The sequence below is a fragment of the Lampris incognitus genome, chromosome 8 (assembly GCF_029633865.1).
Source record: "Lampris incognitus isolate fLamInc1 chromosome 8, fLamInc1.hap2, whole genome shotgun sequence".
In the NCBI taxonomy this organism is placed as follows: Eukaryota; Metazoa; Chordata; class Actinopteri; order Lampriformes; family Lampridae; genus Lampris; species Lampris incognitus.
Window position 1 is genome coordinate 28654810 of NC_079218.1, and position 23662 is coordinate 28678471.

General features: G+C 41.5%; 1 protein-coding gene across 2 annotated transcripts in view; it reads right to left on the bottom strand.

Moving 5' to 3' along the window:
• Nucleotides 1–200: 200 nt before the first annotated feature.
• The window catches only part of pafah1b2 (platelet-activating factor acetylhydrolase 1b, catalytic subunit 2), a 39274-nt gene continuing 15812 nt past the window's right edge, over nt 201–23662 (bottom strand). The window contains exons 1-6 of one of the 2 annotated variants that reach the window (XM_056285434.1): nt 11822–12003; nt 11291–11372; nt 7207–7296; nt 5841–5957; nt 4310–4432; nt 201–2231 (exon numbers count right to left, since the gene is read on the bottom strand). In XM_056285434.1, coding sequence (XP_056141409.1) covers nt 1953–2231; nt 4310–4432; nt 5841–5957; nt 7207–7296; nt 11291–11371 — 690 coding nt within the window. In that variant the 5' untranslated portion in view covers nt 11372; nt 11822–12003 and the 3' untranslated portion in view covers nt 201–1952. Of the gene's footprint in view, nt 2232–4309; nt 4433–5840; nt 5958–7206; nt 7297–11290; nt 11373–11821; nt 12004–23662 lie in introns of those variants that run through there. The other variant, XM_056285435.1, reaches the window with a different exon arrangement.

Genomic DNA, 23662 nt, shown 5'->3' on the forward strand with positions numbered 1-23662 from the left:
ACATACAATGTAACAGAAATTTAAACAAAGCACACGCATGTGTACAGTGTAATATGGTAATAATACTGGATAAGCTGATGCTCAATGAGGATTTCAGCAACAAATTTAACAGACCTGTGCCAATGAAGAAATGGGTATAAGATCATATATATATATATATATATATATATATATATATATATATATATATATATCTCACATTCTTTGCATGACCTGTGATAGCTTTACAGCGTTTAGTGTAATAAAGACAATATGTGTCAGTATCTTCACCATGATGCTACTTTTACTTTTTAAAAATATTCAACAACTATGTAATATACTAGGATGCAGGTGCTGGGGACAGGGGCTGAATGAGGTTCTACTACACATACAACATAACAGGACCAGAGATAAAGAGTGGGTAGGTGACAGCATTAGGAGGTGCTTAAGTATGGAAGAAAGAGAAAAATCTTAAAAGATCTACACATTGAGGGAGAGGGAGAGAGAACCTTTGCTAGAAATATTTTGTCTACGGTTGTCATATTTGTTTAGCATTTCTATGCAGGTACAGGGTAAGTCAAATTTGTTCGTGTCGACTTTAGCGAGACATTGTGTGTGTATTTATAATGTCCCACGCAAATAGAGAATTACCAATTTAACGCTTACTGATGTACAATGCAAGGTGAAGTTCTGAAGATAACGTGACAGTACTGTAAATCTAGCCGCTGGAATAAGTGCACTGGTTCTGCCAACAGAGATCCAGGCCATGATGCAGAGGTAACAAGTAGCCTGACATGGCTTGGGGATAGCACCTTTAGTAAGCAAAGATAAATTGCACATCAAATAAAACATGGTAATGTGCACGCAGCGCATGGAGACATTAAAACATCTGAGCTGACAGGCCTTGTTTATATACCACCGAGTATGTTTAGTTGACATCACAACAGAGCAGGTATCTGATTTTTGGAAGGTAGCTAAACGGCTGAAATGTTGAGAGGTTACTGACCTCGTGAAATGTCTGGAAGCCTTTTATGGACTGCATTTGTATACGGAAAGGAATATAACTTCAATTCATACGTCTTTGACCAAAAAGTATTCAAGTTTGGGCTTTGTCATTGGGCTTACCATATCTACTGCTGTGCATGAACATCAATGTAGATTGGGGCAAAATTCGGGCTATGGTAAATTTGCATGTTTTTATCGTAATATTCTGGTTACTACTGAGCATGATTGGTCTTAATGTCAAAGTGTAAGGTGAATTTTGCACAACATGCTCCTGCCAACTGCCATGCATAATGTGAACAAATGTAAATTCTCCAGAGCAGCTTCTCTATGAAAATAGTAGCCAGACTCAAAACTCTAGTGTGAATGCTGTTAACGAGTGATGGCATACATACGAGTATAATGCATACTCTCTGCAAAGACCTTTACTTGTACACCAACATCTAACTGTGATCATCAATTAAATGACGACTTGTTCCGTATGTTGTTCACTGTTATGTATGATTTGGTGTGTTCTGTGTTGGTCTTCGTAAACCTGATTTCCGTCAGCACAATGAACATTTTTACGTTTTAGAGCATTTTAGTAAAGCTGTGTAAGCCACAGTGGTCTCCCAGGATCTCAGCATACTGTATGTGTCTATGCTTCAAAAATGTCAGACCTCACCTTCTAGTGCTACCACGGCAGTCACAGTGTCTAAATCTGTAAGTGTAGTCTCTCTCCCTCTTTGGCACCTCTCCACTCCCAACCCTGACCTGAAGAGATTCATGCATGTGATTCCACACTCCCTCTTGTGGGCCCACCCATACCAGGGAGACTATTCTCTCTCTCCCTCCCTATTTTCATGTCTCAGTCCCCTCCTATGAGTGAGCCCTCTCTCCTAGAGACACCAGGGGCATGTCTCTCCCTCCCCTCCCCCACAGCAGTAGGTGAGGCATGCCTCTGGCTGGCTGTACTGTTCAGCCACATGCCCTCAGACCAATGATGCCCTTCTCTCCTCTGGCATCTCCTCCAGTATCTGCAGAAGTAGATCGCTGAGGGGCTTGGCCACGGTGCGGTAGCCCGCTGATGTCAGGTGTAGGAAGTCAAACATGTCCTGTTGGCTGATGGTTCCATCAGAGTGCACAAACTCCCCACCGACTTCCAGGAACTGGGCCTGGCCCAATCGAGGCAGCCACGAGCGCAGGAATCCATTAACAGCTGCATTCTTCTCCCGCAGTGGGTTGGGCTGCTCACCTCGTGGCAACAAACCCTGACATGGACAAGATATTTTTGACTCTGACATTTATCACTGCGTCAGTGTGGAAAACAAAGGGTTATCCTGACATTCTGAATTTAAGTCGGTTACTTTCTTAAAACATCCTTGCCGCATGAGAAGAAAATGGCTTCATTATTTTTCATTTTACTTGAACCAACTTGTTTAAATTGAAATCTGGGATTTTTCTCAATTAATAAATACACTATTTTAGTCAACTGAACCATGGAATCAGGTTACACGATACTAACTGACATCTTTATCATGGTTGGAGATGCTCTCCATATACCACTGTTGGAATTTCTGACCGGGTAGGACAAACACCGTTTTGTCCCAGCAGCAAACACGTTCCAACTCAAACAAGATAAAGACAGAAACATAATTACAATGTGGTGATGCTTCAGTTGGACAATCTACCAATTCTACAGCCAATATTACAGTAGAACAGTGTTCCAATATAGTTTGATGCAGTTTGTAATACATTACATTGTCTGCATTAGCTTGGGTTTGAGGATGCCATTTTTGCGAGGGTAGGAACAGTTTACTGCTAAGCTGATGGCACACAAGCGACAGTTGCTGCTACACCTTGTTTGTAGTTCTCGCTGCAGATCGGGGAAATCACTGAATATTCCTACAGAGACCAATGGGCACAGCTAATAACTAGCCACAAACTCGAGTTTGCATCCTGTAACTTGTGTGAAGTGTGCTGTTGCCCATTTAAGGGTATAGCCCAACAGCTTGCCAGTATGAAATTTGGCCTCCATGATGCTACCATCCCAGAGCTGCATAGTTTAGCACTGGCTACTGCTGCCAATGAGTGACCAGCAACATCTATCACAGACTCAATTAAAGTCGTGCTTCTTTCTCTGTAGCACTAGTGTGAATGTGTTACATTACACGAAACGAGACTGTTCACTCAGTGAGAGAACAGATATACCGCGCTAAGCAGCATTCTTTCCCGGGGTCTTGTTTGGGCACTGACGTAACAGCCGGGTGGAGTCAGTATTTGATTTTAAATGGGCCTGTCTGTCAGCATGCTCATTCCCTGCTTGCTGTGAAATGGTGGCAAGTGACCGAGATCATCAAAACACCAGCCCACATGGCGGAGAATGAGTCGACTGATGAGTAAACATTTCAGTGGCCAAATGTGTCAAAAATTCTCAGTCCCTTTGGGTAAGAGACTTTTTATAAAAACGTGAACATATTTGCTGCAAGATTCACATTCAAACTAGCTCACTGTTTGTGAGTGGAACTCTTATCACCCAATCTGCCATGTTTTGTTCAGAGGCCTTTTTTTTTTTGCAGCCGCTGCTGGTTATAGTCAACGCTGACTCGAAGCGCCGCCTTTGCTGGCTTATGTCAGTTATGTGACCTGGATGATATCGGGTGTCCATAACCATGTGCACCCCAAATTTGAAAGTGAAAGTAAATAATGGGTGGAGACACTTTTTTTTTTTAAAGATTTCTCATTTGCCTGCACTGACAAGGGCAATCTTGTATAATGTGTCTTTGAGCTACGCCTTGTAGAAATTTGATGCACAGGCTAATTGAAATGGTTCTAATCTAGGTTGAAGATTTGATAGCAGTTTCTATCTTGGGAACTATCTGTTAGCTGGCTATTATTCCACAAGGCTGTATCAAATGGTAAAAACAGCCTAATGCAGGTGTGACCAACTGGTTTAATGGGGAACGAGACAATCGGTATTCCATTAATTTTCCTCTACATAAATGAGCTCAAAGCTGAAAATAAATTGAAACCTCAAGTGAAGCTGAGTGGCATTACAGCGATGGTCACAGCTGGTGCCCAGGGAATTTGCAGAGGCACTGCTTTGGAAAATATGTTAGATGGAAGGACGGGTTTTACTCCAACTGGTGATCATATTTTTTGCCCTGGCTTTATCTGACTGGGTAAACTTTTGATTAAATGATTACCCTGTGAATCAAATTTTGTTCATCTCTCGTCAGTGTGTTGCATTTCAATGTTAGCAGTGGTCATGGCAGGTGCTGGGACTTGAAAATTTAGAATGTCAAAGGATTCCCTTCAAGCTTAATAGACATACCACAGACAATCTTACCAGCACGACAATTTTTGCCTTGTGGAGGCGGGAGGTGAGAAGCTGTGCAATACCAAGAATTCCTCCTGCGACTTGCTCTACTGTGTGTTGGTGATTGTTGGTTCCTACCCACACCACCACCACCTAGACAGGACAGCAGACAAACACATTTATGTTATTCTAATTCCTTTCACTGAGCACTGGTCTCTCTCTCTCTGTCACTCACTCTCTCTCACTCTCTCTCAATTCAATTCAATTCAGTTCAATAGGACTTTATTGGTATGACCATATTCTGTTACACAGTATTGCCAAAGCACAAGGTGGTACAAAACAGTACAGTACAGTTTATAATATACAAACAATAATTTCAAAAAAAGTTGATGTACTGTTAAAAACAAACAATCAACCAACCAATTTAACAATATTTAGTAGTGCAATGTTAATTGAACTTGAAGGACAAAGAAGAGAAGGACAAAAAATAGAGAAAAGTAAGAAACCTGTGTTTGTGTGTGTGCGTGTAGGTGGGCGTGTGTGTGTCGGTGTGTGGACGGGGGGCTCACTCACTGTCCCTCAGATTGTGACATGCAACACTATATTTAGCTGCTGTGTTGCAGCTTGTCTTCTCCTCTCCCAGGAGTATGGCTAATTTGCTGATGTCAGGGAGGCTTCTGATGTTTGCGTGGATCTGTTCAATTTTTGGGTATTAATGATTACTAATTTGGTTATACTTAGGACAGGTGACGATGAAGTGCAGCTCTGTCTCCACCTCTCCCATGTTGCAGTGTGGGCACAGCCTCTCTTCTGCCGGCAGCCATGTTTGTCTTTGTCGGCCTTTTTCTACGGCCAGGCCGTGCTCACTGAGTCTGTACTTCGTCAAGGTGGTTCTCAGTGTTGTGTCACTGTGCGCAGATATTCTGCCACAGTGTACTGTCTTTTTAGGGCCAGATAGCATTGCATTTTATGTTGGTTTTTAGTTTGTGTGTCCCGATAAGTAATTTAGTTTTTGTTGAGTTATAATTTGATGGATTCTGATATTCTGGTCCTGAGGCTGTGAAGTGTTAAGTGTTTGTTAGTGAACTGAGTGTCAGGACCAGTTGAGTGAGGGGAGTGGTTTTGCTCAACTCTTGGTATTGCAAGGCTTTGTCTGTTTTTCTGTCTATCTGACTATCTGTCTGTCTGTCTGTCTGTCTGCCCCCCCCCCCAAAAATAAATTTTGGAATGATTCTAGAATAATCTTGAATAAGATTACGGAAGACAATATTAAAACCATGCAAGACACAGTTGGTTGATTTGAGCTGTACTTACATAGGAATATGTGCCCAATACAACAGATGTATACAGAAAACAGAATTATCCAAATTGATGTAATTTTTCTTATAAATAGAACTTTAGAGTTATTTCCTTGGGCCTGGTGTTGCTACTATTTGTTAAAATAAAGTTTATGGTCAATGCCCAATTGTAGGACCTAGTGTCACTCAGTTTCTTTATATCAGCTGAATGTCTTATCTCGCCTAGACTGTCTTGTCTCAGAGACCGGGCAAGCTTGGCTCACCTTGGGTCGGATGTTCTCTAGTTCTCCATTCTGCAGCCTCCACAGTACATTACAAGTGGTGTCCCCCCCAATGCCAAAGTTGAGCGCATGAAGAGGTGAGAACAACTCCCTCCAGATCTGTAGACAGTAAAACATAAATCAGCATTTCATTTGGCTTTCCTCAAAAGTGGTTACAAAAGTGGAAAACATGAGCAATTCTAAGCAGGAAGATGACAGCACTGCATGGGCTCCATCATAAATACAAAAGGTTTTCATAAATTTGTAAGGATCTGCACGTCAATGGCGAACCATTTTTTAAAAAGTATTAAAGCTAGAAGACAGTTGCAGCATTCCAAAATTGATTCTCTGCCTTACTCAATGGTGTAGCTTTTTCCAGACAAACGCATACATCTTGGGAAAATGGCTAGCATGTATTTCTATGACACAGTGAGCTCAAGAAAAAAAACAATAACTTCAAAAGGAAGGGACATTCAGTATAGTCACTGAATACTCATTCCAAGTTTCAGGTGCTGTATGCCTTCTTTGAATTACTCTACAATATACGTGATAAGAGCAACCACATACAGAAAGGGAACAGATTTAAGGAAAAAACAACATAAAGTGTCTTAGTAAGGTGTTGGGCCACCATGAGCCTCCAGAACAGCTTCAATCCTCCTTGTCATAGATTCTACAAGTCTCTGAACTCTACTGAAGGGATGGAGCACCATTCTTCCAAAAGACATTCCCTCATTTGGTGTTTTGATGGTGGTGGTGGTGGTGGTGGAGAGCGCTGTCTAACATGTTGGTCCAAAATCTCCCATAGGTGTTTGATTAAGTTGAGAGCTGGTGACTGTGAAGGCCTTAGCATATGATTTAAGTCATTTTCATACTCCAAACCATTCAGTGACCCCTCGTGTCCTGTGGATGGGGGGCATTATCAACCTGGAAGAGACCACTCCCATCAGGATAGAAATGTTTCATCATAGGGTAAAGGTGATCACTCAGAATAACTTTGTAGTGATTTGCAGTGACCCTTCCCTCTAAGGGGACAAGTGGACCCAAACCATGCCAGGAAAATGCCCCCCACAGTGTAACAAAGTCCCCGGACCCCCTCACTGTAGGGGGTCAAGCATTCAGGTTTTTCCTTTAATTTTTCATCTGTATGTACATGTAAGTGGCAGAGCAAAGGATAACAAGTTCTCAGGATACATGCAAATCCACCTAGAACTTTGTGACATGGTGTTACTGGCCTCAGTCAAATAGAGTTGATTGTCTCCCTTTTTAGCTACATTTGGGGAAAGTTTATAATGACGGTCTGCAACTTTAATCTTGCGGAACACTGTGAACATTAAAAAAGTGAGTGTAAAAAGTCACCTATATCTCTCACCTCATATTGCTGCATAAGCTGTACCATGGAGTCTCCCACAAACAGTACATCTGGTTCTGCATCCTTACACTCCTGCACAAATCTTGTATGCTGCAAAGCAAATCTTGTTACAGCAGAGCCTATGTTCAATACTTGTTTAACTCATGCCATTATAGAACTTATAATGCAATAATTTGATTACAATGAGTCGGAGGGAACAGTTTCAGTCTGATGCCAGGACCACATTTAGATCATAATGCACCAGTGTTGCTAAAAAAAACATGTTGCAATTAAACTGATTACATGTAGTTAATTCTAGAATTACAAATTGAATTGCATATATGATTCATGGAGGAAATGTTTTGATAACAAAAACTAATGCAAAGCTAGCACAAAGCAAAACATCATTAGTTTTAGTTTAGTGTATGCATGCATTATAAACACAATCCAGCGCATGCATGTCTCTCATTACACTGCAGTACTAATGAATTAAGTAGCAATAATGGACTCTCTCAAATCAAATTAATAAACTTTAATGAAATATTGGTTTCCAAGCATCAAGTGTAAACTCAGGCTTCAATTGTGAGTTTTGTGCTGTTAAATTCTGCATGAAACAAATGCTTATATGACCTTGGGAGCCAGATGAGTTCATCAAAGCACAGCACAAGAAACGTCTGGCATCTAATAGAAAGATTGGAATAAGGCAAGCTTAAGGAAAGTCTTCCTAGTCCTATCCGCTTTGGCGGATTAAGTAAAGACGTGTCTCGGCTAATGACCTACCAAGAGGTACCCCTTGAGAAGAAAAAGGGCAAAGTTTGGAAAGAAATTCCAAATCTTAGGATGTTTATGGTCCCATATGTCAATTCTTGGTACAAGGTAAACACGAGACATAGAAAAAACTACTAGCTGGCGACCTAATTGTAGCCATTAGTCATAAAGCTAAAAAAACAATGTCCACAACAGCTTTCTCCTGCATACAGTACATGTGGCCCACTGCATCTATATCGTTTATCTTGTGCTGAAGGGTTCGATTATTATGTCTAAAAAATGATCAGTGCTAAATTTGTGAAATATTGTTAACTTTGCCAGTACTTAGTTCTAAAGAGAGAGAAACCATCCCAGTCACTATCCAGAATGTAACCATCTCCAACAGCCATCATTTTGACAAGGTGCCATGCTAAACCTATAACAGAAGCTTAATATTCTTTCCTGATTTTACTCATTTAAAACAAACACCCTATTGCCAATCAAATATACTGGTGTTATCACCAGAAATGCATGCTCAGCATTTGCATCAGTGCTACAGAAATGTCAGAATGGTTTACCCAGGGAAGATAGCTGGAGATTTGTCCTGCTGCATCAACAGTAATTTCCTGTCTATCCTGTCTATCTGTGTTGAAACACCTCCTCCTCATTACCAGCTCTGATTCCACAAAAACGCAGTGAGCCCCCCTCCTCCCCCCCGCCACAATCTAGTAGCATCTGAATTGAGGACTTGAAGCATGTGACACTTATATCAGCTTTTGAGGATGTACAATGTTTGGTAATGTTTGTTTTAAACTTTGATGTTTGTAAACATTTAAGGAAAAAAATAATAACTTAGAGGTCAGCGAGACATATACCACACATTTTGTTTTCTATCAAGAAATAGAACTACTTGATAATGTATGTTTAAAATGAGAGATAGGCTGTATGCTTGATGAGGCGGGACTTGGCCTCTTATTCAACAGCTTAGTCGAATTTTCCGTTCCACCTTAAAAATGACAGTATGTCACCGATGGGGGATTCTGTTTAGTCCTTCTCCATGGAGAACGATTTAACATGTTTAGTCGTTTTACAAGACTATGGACTACAGTAAACGTCCTCGATCAAAACAGTTAATTACAATGGCTGTCCCTCCTTCATATCAAAGTCTCAACAATCTGACACTGTGGTGTCACGCGCTATATAACTGACTACCAAAATCCTAAATTTAAAGAAAATATACTGTAGCATTTATTATTATGACCCTCTGAACATGGCATGTGTGATTATATGGTTATAATGCAGTGTGATTACACATTCTGCTTAATTACTATGGTTCTTCCTCCTTAATATCATAAGTCTCAGAAATCTGACAGTGGTGTCACACCTACCAAGTGGTGTCACACCTATAACTGACTAATAAAAGCCTGAATTTTAAGAAATGTTATTGGAATATTTCTTTATTAGGACCCTCTGAAAATGATGTGTGTGGTTATACACTAATAATGCTGTGTGCCTGTAATTTCTGCTTAATTACTATGGTTCACCCATCTTAATTTTATAAAGTCTCAACAATCTGACACTATGGAGTCACATTGTATAACTGATTACCAAAATCCTGAATTCTAAGCAATTTTACTGTACTACTTTTTAATTAGTACTCTCTGAACATGGCTTGTGTGGTTTTACCATCATAATGCAGAGTGATTACACCTTCTGCTTAATTACCATGGCTGTCCCTCCTTAATACCATAAAGTCTCAACAATGTGACACTGGTGTCACACTCTGTATAACTTCCAAAAGCCTGAATTTAAAAAAAATCTTACTGTAAATTTTTTTTATTATGACCCTCTGAAAATGGCGTGATTATATGGTCATAACACAGTGTGATTGCACTTTTGGCTTAATTACCATGGCTCTTCCTCCTTAATATCAAAATGTCTCGACAATCTGACACTGTGGTGTTACACTCTGTACAACTGACTACTAAAATCCTGAATTTTAAGAAATATTATTGTAGCATTTCTTTATAAGGACCCTCTGAAAATGTTATTTGTGATTATATGGCTGGTTATAATGCAGTGTTATTGCACTTTATGCTTAATAACAATGGCTCTGCCTCCTAAATATCAAAAGATTTAAACAATCTGACACTATGGTGACACACTGTATAACTACCAAAATCCTGAATTTTAAGAACATTTACAGTGACAATTCTTTATTAGGACCATTTGAAAATGGCATGTGTGGCTATACGGTCATAATGCAGTGTGATTGCACTTTCTGTGCAATCTCTTTTTCTGTGTTCTCTTTTTCTCAATTTCTGTGCAGTCAGACCCTCTGATGGTCTGGCAGCCTGTCCAGGGTGTCTTCCAACCTGCCACCCAATGATTGCTGGGATAGGCTCCAGCATCCCGCGACCCTGAGAGCAGGATAAGTGGTTTGGATATGGTTTGGATAATGGATGGATGGATGGATTGTACTTTCTGCTTATTACCATGGTTCTTCCTCCTCAATATCACAAAGTTTCAACAATCCGACACTGTGGTGTTACACTTTATAACTAAGAAAGATGTCAGAAAGTGCAATCACACTGCATTATGACCGCATAATCACACATGCCATGTTCAGAGGGTCCTACTAAAGAAATGCTACAGTAAAATATTTCATAATTCAGGATTTTGGTAGTCAGTTAAATAGAATGTGACACCACAGTGTCAGATGGTTGACACTTTTTGATATTAGGGAGGAAGAATCATGGTAATTAAGCATAAAGTGCAATCACATTGCATTATGGACAATATAATCCCACATGACAAGTTCAAAGGGAGCTAATAAAGAAATGCTAGAGTAAAATGTCTTACAATTCAGGATTTTGGTAGTCAGTTATACAGAGTGAGACACCAGTGTCAGATTGTTTACTTTGTGATACTTAGGAAGGAGAACCATGGTAAATAATCAAAGCGCAATCATGTTATTGGATCTTTTAATTATAGTCTAACATGCCATGTTTTGTTATTCTGATCTTTTTAATACATATTTTCCACATTATGAAATACATTCCACACAAAAATGCAAACTGGACAGTCACTATTTATTTTTTCTTTCTTTCTTTTTTTTCCCTTTTGATTCGAGAATCGAGTACCTTTACTGTATTCTTTATAGAAGTCTTTTGAAAAATGACTAAACAGAGTCTCCTATAGGCGATATAACGCCACTTTTAAGGTGGAATGGGCAACGCGAATAAGAAGCTGTTGAATAAAGAGCCCAAGTTCAGCCTGGTCTTAAAATGAAAGGAAGTTCGTTTTCTCCGGTGATTTTATGACAGAATGATTCCCCATTGACGCTTAAACAACCAACCTGTGACATCCACCGACCATCCCCTTGCACATCCTCTACTGGATGCGCTTCTGCAGCTGGATTCATGTCATCGTTGCTCATCCTGCAAAAGAGAGATGCCACAGCTTGCTAACATATGTATGCAGACGCCCGGGGCGTGTGATATTTACACAGTGGCATACTATATCATAAATAAACAGATACTTAGACGTTATGTGACAAAAAACAAACAAACGAACAAACAAAACTGAGAGCCCGCTAGCTTCAAACAACCATGGGCAACGGAGCAGCATCACGTTAAATGAACAGACAGTCAAATCAACGACGCACTATGGCTTTCGACATCTACGATCGGCGATACAAACCGCCGTTTAAACAGCTATCTTTGATCGTAGTTGATCTGGCGTTAGCTTGTTAGCTAATCACCGCAGACTATTACCGCTGCGCATACGACACACACTACAAACACCAAGTGACACACCCGCGATTATGACCGCAATCCTGATTACTGAGACGTTTAACCTGGTGAATAGTTTCTGGCATATAAACTACCTGGCAGATCGATGATGGCCGGTGCTCGTCTTTCCAGGTTTTAAGTATCTACTCTCAGCACGGCGGCTACACGCCTCTTCTTTGTCACTGTCAGGGATGCTCAGTGCCGCTAATGTTGAGCTAGCTAGCTGACTCCGCTAATAGTGGGCTAGCCGCCGGCTGCAGAGGAGCAGACGAGACAACAAAAGGTGTGTCAGGAAGGCAACATTGCAAAGACACTCGAGTCAAAGAGCACCGGAGTGCTGCCAGTTGCCGTAACACCATTGGGACGCGTTGCAGCGCTTTATATTAATTCCTTGTGTGCTCGCGCAGTGCACCATGGGTTAATGCCAGATAGGCACTGTATCTTTGGCATAGCGATTATTTCCCAATGTATGCCATGAAAATAGACGTCTTCCGATCGCTGTATGTGCCATCTTCATCAAAACCCTCAAATGGTTCATATGCCTTCAACGGAACCCGGGCTCCACTCGTTGCGCATAGCGGGAAACATAACTCGATTTCCTACTTGCGGCCAATCTTACCGTATAACGTTTTTGTTCGCAAGGCATTATGGTCGCCGAATATCAGAGCTCCCGGTTAGCCAGGGCGTGATATTTGCCTAATTTATGAATTTAAAGTAGATTGACTCACATACTCGTTAAAATAGTCACAGAATTCCCGTTATGAACAATCCTAACATAATAAGAATACTTTGAAGCACACACACACACACACACACAATTAATTTCTATAAGGGCCAGGTTAAAAAATGAATGGGCATATTATCATCTTAAAATGATTAAGGCGCTAACTGGCTGATATCCTGGTCGTTTTTCTTGCCTCATTAAACCTACTGCCGACTTTTTTGTTAGGAATTGCGTTTTTTTTTTTTTTTAAGATTTTCAAGCCTCATCATTTCATGAAAAAAAAACACATTCCGTATTTCAATCACCAACTTGCTGCCTATACTGTGTATGCTGAACAGGAATGCCCCATGTGAAAAGAATGAAATTACATTAAATGAAAAAAAGAAAGCCACGTTATTTTGTCATACGTTACAATGAAATTTGTCTTCTGCATTTAACCCATCCTATTGTATAGGAGCAGTGGGCAGCTGCAGCGCCTGGGGACCAACTCCAGTTCTTCTTTCCATCGCCTTGGTCAGGGACACAGACAGGAGTATTAACCTAACAACATGCATGTCTTTTTGATGGTGGGAGGAAACCGGAGCACCTGGAAGAAACCCATGCAGACACGGGGAGAACATGCGAACTCCACACAGAAAGGACCGGGGGCGGCCTGGGGTTTGAACCCAGGACCCTCTTGCTGTGTGGCAACAGTACTAACCACTGGGCCACCGTGCCACCATGTGATCCATAACTCACCAGTCATGATTGTGCAGAACCGTATGCCATTAAGTTATCAATGTTTTTTTCCTGAAATATGGGATTAATGAAGGAGAAGACTGCAGCACCGTAACAAATGGTAATCTTGTGGTAATAGAAAGTACAGCACCTCACTAGGCTGGATCATCCTGGATTATCTGGCTGGATTATCCTTGCTGCTAACTCTAAAGAAATGCATATCGCTGCTCTCTGTTTCTGTACATCTAATATTAATACTGTTACTTGTTAAACTGTGGCCTAACTGTTACCTGAATTTAACAGTTGAAAAATAAAATCAACTTGTTTTCTTTTTTCCTCCCCAGCTAGTCCGAACATCCTTGTTACACAAATCTCCCACACTGTAAACCCCAGATGCCATTCAAATGAGTTCTGGCCGATTTCCAGATCCTTCCTGCAGGTTAAAAATCAAAGCAAACTTAATTCATCTGCATCTTATTTGCTATTAGAGGCATTTGATGTGATAGTATAAAGCAATGAAAATTTCATGTTTTGGCAATCTTTTTTGGCGCACGTCTAAAAGTTGTACCCATTTTATTACATTAGTCAAGTTTGCACTGTAAATCATTCAGTAAACACGGTTATTTCCTCTCCCACTGGTGCCAATATGCAGCACCGAGGCAAAGCTGTAGACACAAGTGACCAACAGAGGAAGTCTTGTTCCAGGATTCTCCAAATTATCTTGCTCTTTTCAAAGCAAATATATTTTTACTTTACTGTGTCTGTGAATTATTGTCCAAACTCTTGGGCCAAAGAGGATGTAAAGGTATTAATATATTTACTGCAGAAGCAAAACAAAAAGTGAACCCGCATTAAAAATCTCACTACATACAAGTCGGTGAAAACTTGCTGTCACTTTGTATTTTTCATTTCCCATAATATATTAGTACAGACATCTCAACAAAGGCACTGAATCCAAAAAAGAGACCCTTCGACACAAGGTCACTCAACCAATCTTTGTAGACCACTTATCACATGGTAGACCAGTTGCAGAAAAACTGCATATTGGGGACTACTGTACAAAGAGTTTGTCTACATCTACTTTCACCAGCAAGACTGTGTGCACAATGGAGGCCAAAAAAGGTCAATACAGCACCTCTTTTGCCATGCAACATTAATTCTAAATGTGATACTCTAATCCTTTCCCAACATTTTTTGACAATCATTAACTGTTCTATTTTCATACCCATAAATCCTCTGGCCAGATCTAGTCCTACTAAAGACATTATCATTTCCTCTTTGCATTTTACAGTATCTCTAGCACATTTTTAAATATGAATAGAACAGAATAGAATAGAATACACTTTGTCATTTGTACATGCATACAATGAAATTCACTCTCTGCATTTAACCCTAGCTGTGTAGCTAGGAGGAGTGGGCAGCCGCTGTGCAACACCTGGGGACCAACTCCAGTTCTTCTTTCCATTGCCTTGCTCAGGGGCACAGGCAGGAGTATTAACCCTAACATACATGTCTTTTTGATGATGGGAGGAAACCGGAGCACCCGGAGGAAACCCACACAGACACAGGGAGAACATGTAAACTCCACACAGAAAGGACCTGGGATGGCCTGGGGTTCGAACCCAGGACCTTCTTGCTGTGAGGCGACAGTGCTAACCACTGGGCCACCTATGGCAAAGAATACAGATTTTATGTTAACTTTTGGCAAAAAAAAAGCAAATCACTACTACTGTGTGACTAATTTTTCTACTCTTGATGACTGCTGCCTCCACTTTTATTAATTCAGACATTCTCCTCTCTTAACGCTACAAAGACACATTACTAAATGTCTGTGATGATGCCTTTCACAACCATTGATTTTTCTCATCGTTCAGCTACCAAGACATCACCAACATATCGTCAGACCATAACAGATCTGATGTCATGCTTAGTCCAGGCTGTACAAGGCCATATGGGGCTTGCTCTTTTGACAGAAATCACCACTTTTGGCCCAGATGACTGCCAAGGGGTTCTCTTTAATTAGAGGTCCTAATTAACATGCTTAATTAGCCAAAATCAGGTGATAAATTCTCTTTTGAACCAGTAGACAGATTTGGGTAATATTTGGCTTGTGTCTCAAAGTTTTTAGGATGCTGGATTAATTCCTGACATACTCAAGGTCACTTGAGTTCAAGACCACGTGTTAAGGTCAAGGTAATTTTTCACCAAGATCTTTGTAATTTCAGATTGTTCCTCATGTATTTATTATTTTATTATCATAATATTATTATCTAACTAAAACGGAAGGAGTCTCTGTATGTATGTATGTATGTAGTGGGTCTGACTGCGTTGTGTCATAAATGAAGACAGCCTTTCCTGAGATGCGCGTATGTGATATGCTCTCATTCTGCGCCTGTATTTGTGTGTAGAGATATTCACATTGAGTTTCTTACATGCTCTCACTCCGCGCCTTTCCCCAAGAAATCCCAAAACAAAGAGAACAATCAATTGCCAATAACATTACAAAATAAATAAAAAATAAAATACATCAGTGCAAAGCATGAATGAATTAATCTAACGTTGTATTTTCTATCAAAATAATAAAACTATGAATAAACCTACATACCTGTATTTGTGTGTAGAGAAATATTCACATTATGAGTTTCTTACAAGCCCTCATTCCGCGCCTGCGTAACATGAGTACAATCACTACACGCTCCATACAACGAGTATCAACAGCACACACTACCGTGACAAGACACATGGCAGCCCTGCAACACACAAAAGCCTCCACACACTTCTACAGCAGGTTTACGCATAAAAACAACTGAAATGGCATTTCTACAACACAACACTGTCGTTACACTGACTTTACATGTGTTTTGAAGTAATTTTAACGTCATCTTTACAACTATAAACGGCGAAATTGTAACGAACAGAAACTTCGCACCTTTCCCCAAGAAATCCCAAAACAAAGAGGAAGTCAAGCCAGCGGAAACGAGAAAAGTGCATTTCACAATAAAATGCTCGCTACCTCCGCTTGGATACATCCCCCGCGATTTCCCAGAGAAAGGTGCTCACTCTTAATGTGAAAACCGAAACGAAACATTTACAATACTAACACATATTAACAACACTGAGTGAACGCAGGGACCCTGAAAAGAAACCCGCTAACCTGTGTCTTTCAGAATAAAAGCATGTGTTTCAACCCATACAACATCCTCCGAAATATACCATGCCCTGTTCATAATACAGCGCAACATCATCACACTACTACATGTACAATACGTATACATACGTACTGTAACATTCGGCATTGGGCTGGTGTAGGTGGGCAGAGCTAGCATTATGTGGCTAGTTAGCAAGAGCCCCGGGATAGCTGATTAGCTCAGAGAGTCGACAGACAACGAGATGGGGATTTCCACACTGCTACTTTATTCTGTAGTACATACATCGACCATACAATGCCAGGTCTCCACGACACTATGTTCACCGATCATACATGAACAGTAAAACATGAAAATTATAACCTGCGCCAACATGTTACGGTGAGAGGTCGTTCTTGTGAACGTCTGTCCGGACAAGCGCACACTAAGCACTGCGCTACTGGGAAGTCGGATGTGGGTATTTGTCCTGGTCGCTGCACTAGCACCTCCTCTGGTCGGTCGGGGCGCTCCCCGGGTCGGCAGAGTGGGTGGAGCAGCGACCGGGACGGCTCGGGGTATTGGCCAGAAACCTTTCGCAAAGTGTTAGAAGACTAGACTAATACTTTATGTCTATCTCTGCGCAGATGAAGTGGATTATTAAACCGTTATAAAGAATCGTACTGACTACCGAACTTCTGCTGTAGGGAAAAATGCAGCCTCCGTTTATTCGGTAGTTTGGGGAGATGAAGAAAAATGAACGGCGTCTCAGTGACGTAATCAATCCGCGCATGCAAGCGCAACACCGCCCACTTGTGGACAAACAAAGTCGTAAACAAAATAATAGTACACAGTAACACATAGTCATACAAATACGCTAGTGTCATATCTCAACACTCCCACTTATGAATCATGAGCTTACTGTATACCTTTTCTTATCATAGAACAAAAATAAAAAATAAAAATAAAACTTGGTATAACCCATACCACTCACATTTCACACACCAAACATTGCCTTAGCAAATGTCTTCAGTTTTACCTTGGATGCGGGCTTCGTCATTACATCCGCAACCATTTCGTCTGTAGGGCAATACACCAATGACATCCTTTCCCCTTTTATGGTAGACCTTATAAAGTGGTATTTGATATCCACATGTTTGCAGCGTTGCCTACACACCGGGTTCTTCGCTAAAGCTATTGTCCCCTGGTTGTCCTCATAAACCACTGTTCTCTTATATTCATATGAATCAATACCTCCCAGTAACTGTTCAACATAAATACATTCCTGGATAGCTAAAGCCAGAGCCATATACTCCGCCTTGCACGTAGAAAGTGCCTCAGTAGCTTGTTTCTTGGCTTTCCAAGAGATAAGTGCACTTCCCCTGCTCATGCTCACACAGTAACCTGATGTGCTGCGTCTATCCGCAGTATCTGAAGCCCAGTCGGCATCACTATATGCCTGTAAGCCAAGCTTCTCGTCGCTCTTCCTGTAACAGAGCTGTTTGTCTGTGGTGCCCTTAAGGTAACGAAACACATGTTTTACTGTTACCCATTGCTCTTCAGTAGGCTCTGCAAAATGCTGAGATAGCTTGCTCACAACAAAATATAAATCTGGACGTGTACATGTAGCTAAGTATATTAGACTCCCGACCACCTCTCTGTACTTTTTCACATCTAACATTTTTGGTGCATCTTCTGAGTAGTCTAATTTCTGCTCACATGGGGTTTCTCTTACCCTGCACTCCTGCATATCAAAACGCGCCAATATTTTCTCAGAGTACCTTTGTTGTGAAACTGTTACACAGTTGGCGGACTGAGTGAAGTCCATCCCAAGAAAGCACTTTAACCTGCCCAGAGCTTTCATCCTGAATTTTGTGGACAGCATCTTTTTCACTTTACTCAGCATCTCTGTGCTGCTTGATGCTATGATAAGATCATCTACCCAGGTTATAATGATCGTTTTCCCTTCCTTTGACTCCTTGGAGTACACACAATGGTCTGATTGGTTTTGTGTAAAACCATCACCTATCAAACACTCGTGTAACAGTAAATTCCCACTGCGGCCAGACTGCTTGAGGCCGTAGATTGACTTCTCTAGTTTACACACTAGTTTTTCTCCCTTCTCAATATAACCCTCAGGTTGTTCCATGTATATGTCATAGTCTATGGGGGCATGAAGATAGGCCGTCTTTACATCCATCTGGTGTAAAATCAAGTCATACTGAGCCGCCTTCTGTAGAAGCACTCGAACACTTGTTAGGTTGGCTGTTGGCGAAAATGTCTCCCCATAATCCACCCCAGCTCTCTGGCTATATCCCTTTGCTACAAATCTAGCCTTGTACTTGTCGTGTCCGTCTATATCTGTCTTTATCGAATACACCCACCTTCCTCCCACTGTTTTCTTGCCCTCTGGCAATTTCGTAAGGGTGAATGTTTTGTTGTCTCTTAGAGACTCCATTTCCTCGTCCATTGCCCTGGACCACTTTTCTGATTCTGGCGATTCCATGGCCTCTTTAAAGGTCAGAGGGACACCGCACACTGCCCTGTATGCATAATCTTTAGTAGTGAGTGAGCTGTCATCACTGTCGCCCTGACTATAGTCAATCAGGTATCTCGGAGGGTTGCGTTCCCTTTGGGGGTACCTCCCACTGGCTGAGGCTTGTGACGTCACCCTTGGGTGCTCCTCGTCATCATCCTCGGGTGCTGACTGTGTACCGCCAGTCTGTACATTTTTCTGTACTCTAGGCTGAGTTGCAGCTGTCTCAACAGACTTTCTCTCTCTTACCCAGTCTTCTGGGTGCAGACCTGGTGTCTGAGTCTCATTTTCACTAGTTGCCTTGTGTACAAATTTAACTAGTCTGTGTTTCTGTACTTTCGCTTGGTCAGGGTAGTAGACTAGGTAGGCCGGGCTGTTCTTGTCGTGTCCTACAAAACGCCCCCTCTCACATCTAGAATCTAACTGTCCCTTGTCCTGCTGGTAAGCATAGCATTCTGTCCCGAACTTTTGCATTCTAGCCATGTTGCACTTTTTTCCTGTCATTGCCGTGTATGGCGTAGTGCCTGTGTGCTTGTTGAAGCATCTGTTTCTGGTGTGGGCTGCCTCCTGTACAGCATAATGCCAGAGGCTCTTTGGTAGACCACTATCTATTAGCATACACCTTGCCATCTCGAATAGTGTGCGTCCTTCTCTCTCTGCAACGCCATTTTGATGGGGAGAGTATGGGCAGGACGTCTCATATCTTATTTTGTTCCGTCTCAACAGGGTTTGAAACTCCTTGCCTGTAAACTCAGTTCCATTATCTGACCTTATGCATTTCACTGTCCCATAGGGAGCTACATCTGCCAGAAATTTCTCGGTCGCTTGCACTGTGTCACTCTTTGTTTTTAAGAAATAAACACACACTGCCCCTGTGCACACATCTGTAAATGATTGCATGTACCTGAAACCATTAATGGACTCGTTTGCCACAGGACCGGCTAAATCCGTGTTTACCAACTCCAGTGGTGTCTTGGCTTTGTCTGTAGATTTCCTGTTCCTGTTTTGGGTAAACTTCCCTTCTATGCATACTGCACACTCTTTGTCAGGTTTACACACTTTACCCTTTATATGCATACCATCAGTGATATCCTGTAGCTTTATGATATCGTCATAGTTGCAGTGGCCCATTATCTCATGCCAAGTTTCTATATCATGGCTCACATGGCACTTTTCAACAACACATTCAGTTTGCAAATAGTACATTTTCCCCTGTACAAAAATGTCAAACCTGGTACCATCCGGTGACATCAGGGCATCTCTGCCCTCTTCGAAGAACACACTCGCTCCGTGTGCTGTCGCAGACTTCACAGAGAAGAGCTCTTGGGGGTACGATGGAATATATAGTGCGTTCCGCAGTGTCACTCTACACCGTCGCCCCTCACTGTCGAGCAGACATACCGTAGCATCTCCCCTGCCCTGCACCACACCAAAGGTGCGCTTACCGTCCGCCAGCTCCATGCAGTGTTTCTCTGGCTCGAACGAGCTGTCAAAGCTCTTGAACTTCTTCTTATCATTGACTATGTGGGAAGAAGCCCCACAGTCCACAATCAATCCTGGTTTGAACTGTTGCCGTCGTCCTGGTCCTGCTGAGCTGGTCTCTCCAGCCTGCACTCTGAAGATGTAGTTCTCTTCTTCCGCAGCATTCCCCGGTCCCTGACCTCGACCTGCTCCGTGACCACCACCGCCGCCGCCACCTTGCTCGCGTGCACACCTGGCTCCATCAGCGCGGTCCTTCTTCTCGCACACTTTGTCCGTGTGACCCTTGACCCGGCAGAAGCTGCACCACACGCTGCGTGAACAGTCCGATTTCCGATGGCCTTTGTCACCGCATCGCCAGCACACCGTTTGTTCATCATCTCCCTCACAGCGTTTCACTGGCTTTTTGTTAGGCGCTGCGTGGGCCTTCATCACCCTCTCGGACGTCTCGTCCGATGCTGTAGCATTAGCTACATCTTCTGCCGCCTCAAAGTTTCTCAATTTGGCCTTAAATTATCCCAATGTCAACTCACTGTCGCCATGTGTCACCATTAGAGTGAATGGCTTATATCTCTCAGGTAACCCCCTCATCACCATGGCCATCATTAGTCCCTCACTCGGTGCTTCTCCCGCCCCTTTGAGAGCCGTAATGATTTGTTCAGCTCGGATAATGTATTCGGTTATCGTCTCATTATCAGCTTTCTTTAGCCCAGTCAATGTTACATACAGAGTGACAATCCGGGGTCTGCCCTTACCAATGTAATGTTCCCGCAACACCCGTAGACTCTCTCTACCGTTGTTCTTCGTTTCTCTGAAGATCAGTCCCAAGCTTGTGTTGTCCAATAAAGGCGCAAATGCGCAGTAGGCGTCCGCGTTCCGCTCCTCGTCTAGGGCCTGCTCTTCCGCTGTCAAAGGTCCCACGGGCTCGGTAAGAATGGTGGTTTTCAGCCCCACACCATGCATGCAACAGAGCATTCGCTCTTCCCACAGTTCATACTCATCGGCCTGTCAATTGAATGTGGGCCACCTGCTCTTCTTCCGCTCCATCTCCCTAGGTAGCGTTAGCTTAGCTTAGCGTTCCGTTAGCTTCCCGATAGCCTCTCTCGATGCTAACTAGCTTCACACTTGCTAACTTGCTACTCCGTGATAACCTGCGCGCATCCCGCCATCCGAGGTTATCCCACTTCGTGTACTTCTTTTATCAAACTACTAAATAATCCAACGTTATCTGGGCCCATAACCTGTTAGAAGACTAGACTAATACTTTATGTCTATCTCTGCGCAGATGAAGTGGATTATTAAACCGTTATAAAGAATCGTACTGACTACCGAACTTCTGCTGTAGGGAAAAAATGCAGCTTCCGTTTATTCGGTAGTTTGGGGAGATGAAGAAAAATGAACGGCGTCTCAGTGACGTAATCAATCCGCGCATGCAAGCGCAACACCGCCCACTTGTGGACAAACAAAGTCGTAAACAAAATAATAGTACACAGTAACACATAGTCATACAAATACGCTGGTGTCATATCTCAACACAAAGTCCCGCCCCCTTAGTTACTGTTGCTATGCCCATGAAGCTTTTCACTAAAACATGAAGGAAGAAATCAGCGCATTCCCAGAGAAGATTATTCTGTTATCAGATGTTATCTTTTCTAGTCAACGTAAATAACCTGACATGACACACGAGGCGTCCAGTCTCAACCATAGACTATATATAAAGAGCAGACGCCGCATCGACCGCTACTGCCTATTGGCGCTGACGAGCCGTGGGGCCGCCATCTTGGACCGGTCACCCGCTCCACTCAGTGTAATGTGTTTGGCAGGCGCAATGAACTGTCAGCGCAGTTAATCAATCATAACTCGCTGAATACCAAACTGATTTCCACGCCTTTTTTGTTGCTGAAAACGTCATACATGTAGCTATGATACAGGACACATGGTTTGACGTATTTTAATATTCATAGTTGGCTTAACAGTAATAGAATATTCTGATATATGATATATGTGATGTATGATAGGTAGCTACCGTATTGTTCTGAATATAAGACGGGGTTTTTACCCTGGAAATACGTATGAAAAAGTGGGGGTCGTCTTACATTCGAGGTCTAGACTTTTGAATGTCAATATACATTCTCACTCAGTCAGATTTTCAAGACCGTTCTAAAATTAGACCACTTCGATGGTTAATGCAGTTATTGAAATGTTGAAATGGTTATTTTTCACTATGAGATGGATAGTCTCAATAGACTACAGTTTATTTTCATTTGTATACTATTTAAATACCATAAGTCATTCATTTACAAATGTATTTACATTTTTTTTATTTAAATGTGACAATTTCATCTAAAATATATTGAAAACATAATTTTATTTAAAAGCTGTTAAACAGACTATCTTGTTTTATTCAATGTGTTTTTATTATCATTATTTTCAAATATAATGTTTTTCTTTATAAAACCAATATTTGCTCTTCAAAAAGTATTTTTCCAAAAATGAGTCTTGAAAAAAGGGGGGGGTCGTCTTATAATCAAGGTCGTCTTATATTCGGAACAATACGGTATTTAGCAAAACACTCACTATAAATATATATATACACACACACACACACGCTAAAATATGATAGAGAGGCAGAAGCAGATAGTGGCAGTAAAGTCAGCTATTTTAATAAGTTGAAGAAACAATATATGATTAGGCTATATAAATATATAAACAATATATGAACACATTATATATCTACAGTATATATAACAACAATATATGTTATATATCAGAGAAAATGAAAATATATATAAATCCCCGCCCCAAAACATATTTACACATGTACAAAGTTGCTTACATAGGTGACCTGTACATTACACACAATGGACAAACGTAAACACTGACAACAGCACAAAATATTTACATGTGAGGGTAGGAAGTATACAGTGTGTGTGTGTGTGTGTGTATAATAAAGTGGTATAATACTGTAATAATATCCAATAGTATGATGTAATAATAAAAAATAAATACAGATATACATATATATTTTAAAGAGAGATAAATATATAAACAATGTAGCATAACAATGTAGGGGAAAAAATAAAAGTTGCTAATTAAAGTTTGACATGAAACCCCTAAAACCCTTGAAAGAGAACTGTTTTGCAGAGTTTCTTTCTCGTGCTCCCTTTCTGCAGGTCAAGAGAGGTGAGTTTTGCAATGTGGTGCAACCTTATCTTGAGAAACACAGACACAACCAAAGACAACAAGTTGTAGTGGTGGTTGTCGATGCCAAACTGTGTCTCCTCAATGTGTTCCCCAAGCAGAAAAACATCCTCCGTGCCAATCTCCTCTCAGACGATGTGGGTGACTGTAGACAGCT